The sequence below is a fragment of the Diceros bicornis genome, chromosome 23 (genome assembly GCF_020826845.1).
Source record: "Diceros bicornis minor isolate mBicDic1 chromosome 23, mDicBic1.mat.cur, whole genome shotgun sequence".
Lineage (NCBI taxonomy): Eukaryota > Metazoa > Chordata > Mammalia > Perissodactyla > Rhinocerotidae > Diceros > Diceros bicornis.
The window spans coordinates 37898515-37912782 of NC_080762.1; the positions used below are offsets into that span (position 1 = coordinate 37898515).

General features: G+C 32.9%; 1 protein-coding gene across 1 annotated transcript in view; it reads right to left on the minus strand.

Annotated features, from left to right (window-relative positions):
• MANEA (mannosidase endo-alpha) overlaps positions 1-14268 on the minus strand; it is a 54105-nt gene that overhangs the window by 30354 nt on the left and 9483 nt on the right. The window contains exon 2 of the mRNA XM_058566613.1: positions 9133-9711. Coding sequence (XP_058422596.1) covers positions 9133-9673 — 541 coding nt within the window. The 5' untranslated portion in view covers positions 9674-9711. The remainder of the gene's footprint in view (positions 1-9132; positions 9712-14268) is intronic.

Consider the following 14268-nt stretch of genomic DNA (forward strand, 5'->3'; position numbering starts at 1 on the left):
ACTACCAAAACATAAGAAAAGCTATATATGAAAAACCCACAGAGACAGCATATACAACAGTGAAAGACTGAAAGCTTTTCCTCTCAGATAAAAAACAAGCCAAGGATGCTTGCTTTCACCACTTCCATTTAACATAGTACTGGAAGTTCTAGCAGGAGCAATTAGGAAAGCAAAAGAAATAAAAGGCATCCAAATTGGAAAGGAAGAAGTAAAATTATCTCTGTTTGCAGTTGATATGATCTTATACATAGAAAACTCTATAGATTTCAGAACAAAAATGTTAGAACTAATAAGTGAATTCAGCAAAGTAGTAAGATACAAAGTCAACACAGAAAAATCAGTTGCATTTCTACATACTAACAAAAAACAATCTGAAAAGGAAATTACAAAAACAATTCCAATTCAATAGTATCAAAAAGAATAAAATACTTAGGAATTAACTTAACCAAGGAGATGAAAGATTGTACAATGACAACTACAAAACATTGTTAAAAGACATTAAAGACAATATAAATAAATGCAAACATATCCCATGTTCATGGATTGGAAGAATTAACCTTGTTAAAATGTCATTACTACTCAAAGTGATCTACAGGATCAGTGCAATCCCTATCAAAATCCCAATGATGTTTTTTGCATAAACAGAAAAATCCATCCTGAAATTCATATGGAATTTCAAGTGACCCTGAAGACCCAAAACAATCTTGAAAAAGAACAACAAAACTGGAAGACTTACACTTCCTGATTTCAAAACTTACTACAAAGCTATAGCAATTAACACAGTGTAATACTGGCATAAAGAAAGACATATAGACCAATGGAACAGAACAGAGAGACCAGAAATAAACCCCTGTAAATGTTATAAAATCATTTTTCACAAGGAAGAACATTCAATGGGGCAAGGGCAGTCTTTTCAACAAACGGTGCTGGGAAAACTAGATATTTATATGCAAAAGAATGAAGTTGGACCCTTATCTAACACCATAGACAAAACTTTACTCAAAATGGATCACAGATCTAAATGGAATACATAAAACTCTTAGAAGAAAAGAGGGGGAAAGCTTCATGACATTGGATTAGGCAATAATTATTTGGACATCACACAAAAGGCATAGGTAATGAAAGAAAGAACAGACAAATCAGACTTCAAGAAAAGTTAAAAATTTTGTGCATCAAAAGACACTATCAACAGAGTAAAAAATGCAACCCACAAAATGGGAGAATATATTTTTCAAATCATATCTGATGAGATTAATATCCATAATATGGGGACAACTACTAAAACTCAACAAAAAACCCCACCAGATTAAAAAACAAGCCAAAGACTTGAATAGAAATTTCTCCAAAGTAAATTTAAAAATGGCCAATAAGCGCATTAAAAGATGCTCACATGAGAAGATGCTCAATATACTAATCATCAGGAAAATGCAAATCAGAAATACAATGAGATACCATCTCACACCCACTAGAATAGCTACTAACAAAGAAACAGAAAACAACCATTGGCAAGGAAAGATGTGGAGAGATTAGAATCTTTGTGCACTGTTGGTGGGAATGTAAAACAATATAGCCACTATGAAAACATGTGGCAGTTCCTCAAAAAATTGAAAACAAAATTACCATATGATTCAGCAATTCCGCTTCTAAGTATATAACCAAAAGAACTGAAAGCAAATTATAGAAGAGATATTTATATACCCATGTTCATAGCAGTATTATTCACTGTAGCTAAAACATGAAAGTAACCCAAATGTCCATCAATGGATAAATGGATAAGCAAAATGTGGTATATACATACAACAGAATATTATTCAATCTTAAAAAAGCATATAATTCTGCAATATGCTACAACACAGAGGAACATACATTATGCTAAGTGAAATAAACTAGTCACAAAAAGACAAACACTGTATGATCCCACTTATATGATGTACTTAGAGACAAAATAATAGAGACAGAAAGTAGAATGGTGGTTGCCAGGGGCTGGGGGGAGGGAAGAATAAGGAGTTATTGTGTTTGATAGGTAGAGTTCCAGTTTTGCAAGACTAAAAGAGTTATGGAGATGGATGGTGGTGATGGTTGCACAACATTATCTATGTATTTAATATCACTGAACTGTACACTTAAATATGGTTAAATTCATAAATTTTATGTTATGTGTTATGTGTATTTTACCACAATAAAAAAATTTTTGAAAAGAAAAAACTAAAGGAAAAAAGAAAGATCATGTTAATAGATGCAGAATAAAAGCATCTGATAAAATTCAACATAAAACTCTCAGCACTAGTAACAAAAGTGAATTTCTTTTTTTTTTTTTTTTTTTGCTAAGGAAGATTTGCCCTGAGCTAACATCTATTGCCAATCTTCCTCAAGCAAAAAGAGGAAGATAACATCTGTGCCAGTCTTCCTCTATTTTGTACGTGGGTCGCCACCTCAGCATGGCTGCCGACGAGTGGTATAGGTCTGCGCCTGGGACCTGAACCCAGGCCACCAAAGGGGAATGTGTCAAACTTAACCACTAGGACATGGGGGCAGTCCCAGAAGTGAACTTCGCTGACTTCATAAATGACAGTTACAAAAATCTTACAGCTAATACAATAATGAGGAAAGACTTCTTTTCCTCTAAGATCAGAAACAAGTCAAGGATATCCTCTCTTACCATTCCTATCCACGTAACACTGGAAGTCCAAGCTAGTGCAATATGGCAAGAAACAGAAATAAAGGTATACAGATTGGAAAGGAAGACATAAAAATGTCTCTATTTGCATTTGATTGTCCATATAGGCAAAGAATCCACAAAAATACTCCCAGAGTCAATAAGTGAGTTTATCAAAATCACAAGATACAAGGTCAACACATTGTTTTAAAATTGTATTTCTATATACTACTGAGGAGCAAAAAAATAAAAATTTAAGATACAGCACTATTTACAATAGCATCCCCCTAAAAAAGAAATACTTAGAAATAAATGTAACAAAATAGATATAAGATCTGTATGCTGAAAATTACAAAAATCTAAAGAAAGTAAAAAATTTTTAAAGCCCTATATAAATGGAAAGATACATCATGTTCGTGGAATGGAATATTCAATCTGTTATTGTTCAATATTGCTAATTCAATACAATATTTTTAAAACGTCAACTTTCCCCAAATTGATCAATATGTTCAACGCAATCCCATCCAAAATTCCACCAAGATATTTGAAGATATGGACTAGCTGATATGGATAGGCAAAGGAATAATAGCCCAACCAATTCTGAAAGAGAACAAAGGAATCACACTACCTGACTTCAAGACCTATTACAAAGCTACAGTACTCAAGACAAGGTGGTATTGGTGAAGGATAGACACATAAATCAACAGACCAGAATAGAGTCCTGAAATAAACACAAACAAATATAGTCATCTGATTTTTGATAAAAGTAGAGGAATAATTAATGGAGATAGGATAGTCATCTATGAAGAATGAAGCTAGAAAAACTGGATGCGCACACCATAAGCTTAACAGAAAGAGAGGCACGCCCATTTTCCAGGAATAAAAGCTACTTACCACAGTCTCCATGGTCCTACAAAAGATGAAATGCTTTCAAGAAAAAATTATGAGGCACAGAAAAAACAGGAAAAAAAACAACACACTCCCAAGAGACAAAGCAACTGGCAATCAGTAGAACTAGTCTCAGGTATCTACAGCAATACGAAACTATCACCAATCTACGACTATAGATAAAAATTTAAACTTAATACAAACAGTTATTTTAAAAGAAAAATTTACGACATTTTGTTAAATGTTAATAGGTCCATTTAAACTTCAAAAATCTAATTTATCTTACTATAAGTTCTAATTCTCCTACTTTTATGTACTAATTTTAAAGGCAGGAGATGCAGAAATAAGAAATGTGGCCTTATGAAAACCGATACTTTCCGCCTTCAGAAAATATTCTAATGTTGATTTCCATCTAGTGGTTTTGAAGCATCAAAGATGAAAACAAGGGAAAGACTAGGGGATTTGACTTATTTATCTTTATGTCCCCAGAATCTAGCACAAGGTTTGGACATGGTGGAAACTCAATAAATATTTAGTGCTAAACTGAGGGAAAGAGAAAATAATTTTAGTGCTAAACTGAGAGAAAGAAAAAATAATGTTAAAGATATAGAGTGAATTATGTTTTGCTAAGTGTATTAGTTTTCTATTGTTGCCATAATGAATCATCACAAACTTAGTGGTTTAAAACAATGCAAATTTATTATCTTACAGTTGTGTAGGTTAGAATGTGACATGGGTCTCACTAGGCTAAGATCAAGGTATTGGACTGTACTACATTTCTTTCTGGACGCCCCAGGGAAGAATCTATTTCCTTACTGTTCTGAGCTTGTGGAGGACACCACATTTTTCGGCTCATTAACTGCTAAGCCCATTTTCAAAGGCAAGAACAGCAAACCTGAGTCTTTTTCAGATCACATATCTCTCACTCGTTTCCCTCCTCTTCTATGCCAAGGACTCGCATAATTAGATAGATTAGTCCCACCCAAATAATCCAGGATAATTCCATCTCAAGATCAACTGATTAGCAGCCTTAATTGCATCTGCAACCTTAATTCCTTTTGCCATGTAAGATAACATATTCAGAGATTCTGTGGATTGGAATACGTACATCTTGGGGCAATTATTCTGAATACTCCATTATGTTTTTAGAAAATTTTATAAAAAAAGAAAAGGTACCCATGTGGTATCTTTAGAATTCTAAGATATCAATACAAGGGATAGATGTGATCTTTTACTTAAAAGACTTGAAAAGAATACAAATCATCAGTGGCTTCTGCTATCTGATACATTATCATGATACAATAGTCGGAGTTTAAACATAACATTAATACTTCATTTTAATTTCATCATTCTTTTCCAGAAAAAAAAGGTTAAACTGTTAAGATTTATACACATAACACCTCTAATTGTAAAAGCAAAAAATTAACCAACTTGTACTCTGCAATAAAACAGTATAATTATTTTACACAGCAATTTAAGAATAAAAAGGCAACCATATATATCAAAGGAAAAATATGAATGTTACAGAAGTCAAAGTACATTCAACCATATAGCAATTTAAATAGCCTTCATTTACCAGCTTCTTCAATTCAAAAAATGCCAGAGTCAGCATGCCAACTCCATACTAAAATTGTGTTTTGTGTTCAGTATTTTTACAGTCAAATTATTCTTCACCTAATGAGTACAATAGGAAGTAACATTAGCAACATGGTGGTGCAAAACATTCCTCCTTCGTATCCCTCTTTTTAATCAACGACTTAGACATCCGTACGCAAACAAATCACTTTTGTGGGTACTTTCGGACCTAGAGCCCTACTCCAAGGAACCCAGGAGGAATCTAGTCAAACAGTGCAGCAAGTAACAGACAAACCTCCCTATGAGCTGCAGAACCAACAGAGGTAGCAAACTGCCTAGAGTCCTCTGACTCCTTTGCTGTGCGGCAAAAATCAAAGGAGTGCTCTCACAGGCAGGCATCATGTATAAAAGAGAAGTTCCAGAAGTCCAACCTTCCCAAAGGGAGCCTCCAGCACATCACTGAAGAAAAATTCTAATTCGGTCGCAGCGGAGGCAGTAAGAGAAACTTTACTGGTGCTGCCACTCCCCCCCAAAAAATGGAACACCATAGATAGCCCAGAATTAAAACTCCCACGTATAAGGTCAACTAATATATGACAAGGGAGCCAAGAACATCTAATGGGGAAAGGACAGTCTCTTCAATAAATGGTATTGGGAAAACTGGATAACCACATGCAGAAAGAGAATATTTTTATTCCTTACACCACTCACAAAAATCACCTCAAAATGGATCAAAGATGTAAATATAAGACCGGAAACCATAAACCACCTTGAAGAAAACAGAGAGAGGAAAATCCTTGACACTGATCTTGGCAATGATTTTTTGGATATGACACCCAAAGCACAAATAACAAAAGAAAAAATCAACAAGTGGCACTACATAAAACTTAAAAGCTTGTACAGTGCAAAAGCAACAATTAACAAAACGAAGAGGCAAATTATTTGCAAATCGTGTTATGGATAAGGGGTTAATATCCAAAATTTATAAAGAACTCATAACTCAGTAACAAAAAAAACAAACGATTCAATTAAAAAATGGGCAGACGAACTAAAGAGGCATTTTTCCAAAGAAGACATTCAAATGGCCAACAGGTACATGAAAAGGTGCTCAACATCACTAATCATTAGGAAATGCAAATCAAAAACACAATGAGATATCATTTCACACCTGTAATAGTAGCTATCATCAAGAAAACAAGAGATAAGTGTTGGCAAGAATGTGGAGAAAAGGGAAACTTGTGCACTGTTGGTGGGATTGTAAAATGGTTCAGCCACTATGAAGGACAATATAGACATTCCTCAAAAAATTAAAAATAAAACTACCATATGATCCACAATCCCACTTACATATATCCAAAGGAAATGAAAATAGGTTATCAAAAAGACATATGCACTCCTGTGTTTACCACAGCATTATTCACTGCAGCCAAGATATGGAAACAACCTAAGAGTCTATCAACAAGTGAATGCATAAAGAATAAGTTATGGTATATATATGAAAAATGGAATACTATTCAGCCACGAGAAAAAGCAAATCCTCCAAAGTGCAGCAACATGGATGAATTTTGAGGACATTATGCTAAGTGAGATAAGTCAGACTTAGAAAGACAAATACTTAAGATATCTCTTATATGTAGAATCTATTAAAAAAATACCAAACGCAAAGAAACAGAGTGGAATGGTAGTTACTAGGGGCTTGGGAGTGGGGAAATGGGAGAGATGTTGTTTAAGGCACACATTTGCAACTAGTGTATAAGTAAAACCTGCAGATTTAATACACAGCACAGTGATTATAAACAACAAAACTGTATTATAAACATTAAACTTGCTACGAGAGTAAATCTTAACTGTTCCCAGCACTAGAAGTAATGATAATTATGTGATGTGACAGAGGTGTTAGCTAACACTACAATGGCAATCATATTGAAATATAAATGTATCAAATCGATACGCTATACACCTTAAACTTACACAATGTTATACATCAATTATATCTCAATAAAAAAAGTGTATAATTCAATATTTAACTGATAAGGAAATAATTTATTTACAGATGGATTATGTCACTTTTATTACTATCAAGTGTTTTTTTAATTTTCCCCAGCAGAAAAATCTACCAAAGAAATAAAATATTTGCATCAATAGTGAAATTGTCAACATTTAAAATTAAAATAATCATATTATTTGTAATATTTTGAAATAATTCATGTTCATATGTTATGTAGTTGTAAAATAATATATGGGGGAAGGTCTTCATAAACATTAAACAGGCATAAAACTAAATATGAACTGACACTTTTCTTCCTAATCATAATAAAATTATGACATATGCAGTATGTCATTTATATATTATTTTTATATTTATATGATTTATATATATGTTATAAATATATAAAACTGTTATACATCTGATGCAAAAAAACTCTCATTGTATGCAATTCAGTTTGCATTAAGAAAACTAAAACTTCCATAAATATCCATTTTTTTCATCAATCAAGCTTAGCTTTTTATAGCCACAAACAAGTCAATCTTGAAATAACAGAAAAGATTTGAATGTGATGCAGATTCTTTGTAGAAAATAGGAAAAAAGTCATTTGAATAAGTCCTCCCCCCAAAAGTAAATTATAAATAGAGACATATGTTGTTTTGATCATGAAAAAGCCTTGCACATCTCTATATACATATCAGCTCGATAGTGAGTTTGTGCCTTTTGCAGAGCTGGAAAAATGTGAGAAACTCAATTTCTTCTCATATCCCTAGTGCTAGGGACACTAACAAGACAGAGGGAACCAAAACAGGAAGGTTTTTATAAAGGGTATGTTAATGAATTGAAGAATTTTCAGACACCCAATTATATTTTTTTCATACTATTTACCTATGGAATAATATGACTCTATCTAAACACGTGTTATCGGAGTGCCAGAAGTTAGAAGGAAGACGAAGTTGAGAGGAAGGAGGAATGACAATAAGAATAACTGGTGACTTCTCATCAATTAAGTTAAAGGTGCATGTTGTAAGCTTTAGAGCAATCATAAAATAAATAAAATGAAGGAGGATATGTAATAAGCCAGGAGAGAATACAAAACAGAATAAATATATTCAATACAGGAGAAGGCAGAAAAAGAGAGAAAAGGGAACAGAACAGATGGGATAAATAGAAAACAGATAGCAAAATGAAACATTTAAAATCAACCATACCATTATTACATTAAGTATAAACGAAATAAACACAGAAATAAAAAAAGACATTGTCAGACTAGTTTTAAAAAACAGAAAAATAAGACCAAATCATATGCCACATGCCTAAAATTTGAAACAGCCCACTGTCCATCAAGATGTATGCAGAAATAAATTACCATAATCATACAATTGCATACTACTCAGCAATAATAATGACTAAACTACTGATATAGTTAACAACATGGGAAAATTCCAAAATAGCGTACTGAGCAAATGACCACACACACAAATTCTGGATGATTCTATTTTTATATAGTAATAGAACATTCACAACTACCCTACAGTGACAAAATTCAGATCCATAGTTTCCTGGGGTAGACGGTGGGGCTGAATAAGGGAAGCATAACAACACTTTTTGACCTACAGAATATCTTACTTCATTATTGGGGTGGTATTTAAACAGGTGTACATCTTTGAGAAACATCATTGAGCTGTATATTTAAAGTGGGAGAATTCATTGTATTTTATGTAAATTGTAACTTAATGAAAGTCAGAAAGAATATTAAATTATAAATCAATAAAAACAATATATCCAGAAATGCTCCAAAATTTGGAGATTAAACAACATTCTTTCAAGTAGTGTTAAAAAGTGGTTGCCTGGATGTTTAAGAACATATATACAGTTTAATTTGGAGTTTATAAGTTTAAAATTATAATTAATAACAATGTAAAGACTAATTAGTAATTTAATGTTCTACAAAAAATTATTTATATACACACACATACATATACATACACACACAAACCTAAACACACACACATAAAATAATTACCAATTGAAGCCGAATACATTTGTTTCATGTGAGTTTCGATGACAGAAGGGTCCCGAGAGCTGTAACTTCCCAACTCAGGATAAAAGCTGGAGCCAATGTCATCTGGGGGGTTGTGTCTCCCTTGTGGATAATTCTTGGTTATTCTAGGGTCCCAATGCTTCAGGATTGCATGGTTCCAATGTACATATTTACCATCAAATTGTGGATTTCCATACCAACTGTAATAAAATACATGTAAATAATAATTCAGAGGTGGCAGTTCTTCCAGGTAAGGTTCAGAGGCTTTGGAAGGTTTTACAGTGCTTTCAACACTTTTTAAATTCTTGATATTTGTTTCACTGTTGATTTTGTCACTCTTTTGGGAATCAAGACTTTTCCCCAAGTGAGATCGTTGATGAAGGTCTGGAAGAAGGTCAAGTCCAAAAGGATCTCCAAAAGTAGCTTTATTTGGTCTCAGCATTTTTAAACCCATCATCAGAGAGAAGATAAATAGAATAAAAAGTGACAAAATGATGCAAGTCCTTCTTCGAAACTTTGCCATGATGACATACTTTAAACTCCAAAATGGTAAATGTTTAGCTGTAATTTATTGAAAAACGGTAATTAGTTAAGTGGTATTAACAATATTTTCCAATGTCTTCAAAATGAAAACTAAAATCCATGAAGTTCATTACATTGAAAAACTTTTAAAGTGCATTATCATATTAATTATATCATCAATCATTGATATCTACAAAAGAATTTATATATGGCTAGACTAAATGGCAGTATTTATTTGGAAATATCACAATTATATTTTGTCAGATAAACATTTTAGGAATTTTACTTAAGAAAATGAATATATTTTTAATCAATTGGGCAGATTTTGCAAATACTGAATATAGAAAAGGAATTTTCTATGTATATGGACTAAAATTTTCTAAATATAAATATAAAATTAAAGGTTCTTAGTTCAAAAAACGAAATACGAGTATATTAAAAGCCTAATCATTAAATGGATTTTCAACAAACTCATTTTTTTAACTACAATAATGATTTCACATGAAGGGAGTAATCACACATTTTAAATGACATTTTTGAAATGGAATAGAATACGATAAAATAAAAAAGAATGACAGTAGAGAAAAGAATGATAAGTTAGAGATTCCTAATTAAAAAAAAAATTACTTAACAACTTTAAAAATCTCATTGACAGAGGTTATAAACATTAACTTAAAACTTCTAAAATAGTATTGCACATCTGTTTTTATGTTTTAATAAGTGCATGTATACAAATATCTGTACAGGTATGTGTGTATACGTACATAGGTATATATACATACACATACATATGGATAAAATATTTAAGTCTTTTTATGTAAAAATTTCTTATTAGAAAGGTATTTGGTGAAAAGTTGACGTCGTATTTCTAAAATATGACTTTCTACAATATATCATGCTGTTGTTATTCTAGAGAATTAAGTTTAAGTAACCCTGATATAACATAAGACAAGTAAAACTTACTCTAACGAGCAAGTAATTGTGTCACATACACACAAATACTTTCTACAAACTGCTGCCTCTATTATGCATCTATGCAAGAAATACTAAGATGAGCAAGCATACTTCTTTTAGGGCTAAAATCATAGATTCTTTTCAAAGTCAATCTTGTTTAACTGTGAAATATATCACACCTAAAGATTACTATAAAAGACATATGTCTAGTTTGTTACATATAAACATTCGAAAAGAAAATTGCCAGCTTAAAAGCCCATCTCCACCTTTTGTGCCCCCTGCCAATCATCAGCCCTGCCCCTTCTCCTTGCTGAAGGGCAACCACTTGACTTTTGTGTTTACCATCCCCTCACCTTTCTTCATAGTTTTTCCAAAACATAATTTTGTTTTGCCTGTTTTAAAATTTTATTCAAGTAGATATGGTATATCCATATATACACACATATATATACACATGTGCATAGGTACATATACACACATGAATATATAATAAGCATATTAATCTTATATAGAGATATATGTATACCTTACACATATCTACCTATACTATAAATATGTATAATTATATATGTAATTAGATGTATAAAATATACACAAGTTTTGGGAAGCAATATTGATTACTAAACCTTCTCTGACACTTTACCTGGCGTCCTACCTCTTCCCCATTCCTGCATCCCATCGCTATCAGTTCTCTCTCTCTCTTATAAAAACCCATGAAAATGGACTTTTAGCAAAGGAATAAGTAGATGGGTCTCGGGATTTTATTTACAACTATATTAATTCACTGGTTTGATGAAAATGCTTTCATGTCAAATATTTCTCCTTCCTAAACTTTGAAAATAAGATTATGAAAGTAACACTTTCTCTTGTTCCTAAGACTCTAATTTAGGGACCTCCCCCCATAAAGTTTTTATTATATTTTAATAATATTATTGCATGGATACACTGTAACCACATCAACAAGCTGGACTCAGAGTATGTCATGTAACCAATCAATAACATAAGACATAAGCTAAGACAAACTCTATAGAAGTAGACACAGTTGACTTTAAGATGAGAAATAGTTGAATCCTTATTGTTCCCCAAGGAACAAATAAAAATTTATTTCACTTGGTTGAAATATCAAAAAAACTGTAGGAAAAAAAAGTAAAAGATACATAATTCAGTTTCAACTGTATTATGTAAAAAGTAGTACACTAGGCGCCACATGAAATAGGTTTAGGAAGACACAGTCCTTATGTTCAATGTGCTTAGAGTCCATGAGGAAGGGGAAGACACATATGCAAATAACTATAACTCAAAGAAGAAAAATGCCAAAAGCGAAGTGGAAGGCATATAAAAGAATGAAATGCCATATAAACTATGGAGTTGTCGAAAACTCTTTAGGAAAAAATAGTAAAGTCTTGGAAGAATTGTACAATATGCATACGCTGGTGGAAAAGAAAGAAAAAAGAAGATGGTCTTAAGTGTCAGAGGAAACAATATGCCCAAAGACATACTGGATGTGAAAAGATATATTTGTGAAATAAAAAGGCCTTTGGCTGCAGCATGGAAAACAAGATGGTGAGGTAAAGTAAAGCTGTCGTGGCATGTTGGAACCAGGCTGTGCATCTAAGTGATAGGACAGTTCTTATTCTGGTCAATAGGGGGCCACTGGAGACTTGTAAACAAAATATTGGCATAATTAGAGGTTAGGTTAGAAGGATGAAGCGCCTATAGAAAATGACATTCAAGCCATGAAACCTCACCATTTTCTGACTCTAACAATCTCCCATTCACTGATGATTTTAGCAACTGACTTACTATCTTCCTTCCTACCCTACTTCTGTTTTTAGTGACTCCACTGACATGGATGATCCATGCAGTAGTTTACCCTCCCGATTCTTTGCCGGTCTCACTTCTAATGATCTGTTTTTCCACCCCACTTCACCAACTCAAGTGTCACACGCATACTCTTGATCTTGCCATTTTCCATCTTTTACCATCCCAAAATCTTTACTTCATTTTTTTTCATTTCTAAACATAACCTCCCATGCTTTGAACTCCTCTAGTTTAGTACGCTCATTCTGGCAATTCCTTGACCTTACTGAGATGTCCAATCCACTAACTCTACCACTTTTTCACTATTTCTCCTTTTATTCATGTTTTGTTTCTAGTGACGCAGTTTATAGCCCATAGTCTAGCATTACAATTCCTTACTTGCAGATACTCTTAACTCCCTTTACTTCTCTCCTTTCTCAATACTTACCTGTTAAAACCTCAAACAAATGATGCCTGTCTTGACCTTGATCCAGAACCACAGAATGATACTGGAGAAAAACACACAACCACGCTGATTTCTCACTTCGAATTCACGTCTATAAATTTTAAATGGACACTCAAGACCACTTACCAGTCGTATGTTCATACCTCAGTATGTTCACTTTTCTAACCTCAAAAAAATTATTTCATTCCTTCTCATTTTCCATCAAACCTGCTACTACATCACCAACTTCCTTTATTCTCTTCAGATAGCTGTTTCATAGAGAAAACAGAAACAATCACACAGGAATTCCCTTATCTTCCCATTAACAAATTAACTAACCTATTGACGTCTACTTTTTTGTCGTCAGCAAATATTTCCAAGTTTAATTTTAATATTTGTTCTGTTTCACTGCTTTGCTTTTCGTCTATAGGAAGTCTTATTACTTTTATTGATTTTTACAACTGCCTTTTTTCTTTTTCACCCCTTTCTTCATTTCATTTTGATTTTTAAGTTTCTCTACACTCTATCTCTCATAAGGCATTATCAGTTGTGTTTGTCTTCTAGTCTTCATTTATGAAATAATCTATGAAGTGATTTTTCTGTCAATTTTTATTTTCTGATTAATTTTACCTCATTTCTGAGTTTCCATAATTGTAATTTACTTATTCATTCATACCTCATGTAATTATTTCAATTGTTTACTTCTAAATAGTAAATTACAATTGTCATATATTTTGTGAACACGTCTCTCTGGCATGCTTTCAGCGTTTACAAGTATGTTAACTTTTTTGCCTGTAATGACTTTGTATGGGATTTGACTGCGATCATTTTCTGTTGCTAAATATTACATGAAATAATTTCCCTTAATTTTTGGAAGCAAACATTGAATCATGATCGCTTTTCTAGCTTCAGAGCTCTAGAGATCTTTCTTCTGTTGTTTTCGTGAAGTTGTAACATGGCCTTGAATTTTTTTGAGATCAGCTGGGTTTTTCTCCATTCCTACATTTTTCCAGAATTTTTAATTTCCTTTGCTTCTATTTTGTTCCTACTCTGCTCAATTTGAAAGTTATTTCCAGAAGCTACTCTTCAATATGGGGCTTTGTTCTGAAAAGGAGCATTAGCTACTTAGCTTTTCAGAGTTCTTAAAAACCAAGATGCTCTAGTCCCTTCAGATATAAGGCTTCAAAATTCCCCTCCTCCATTGCAGCTACTATTCTCGGATTGGACTGTCACTTTTTCCAATTAATATCTATATTTAGATATTTTCCGGTTTCAGGTCAAGCAGACACACTATTGCTTCCCTCTGCTTCCTCCAGCACAAACAGATAGAATATAAGACTTGTAATCGTTAGTGAGCTATCCCCACCCACTCAGATTTTGGGGTGCGTGGGGGTAAC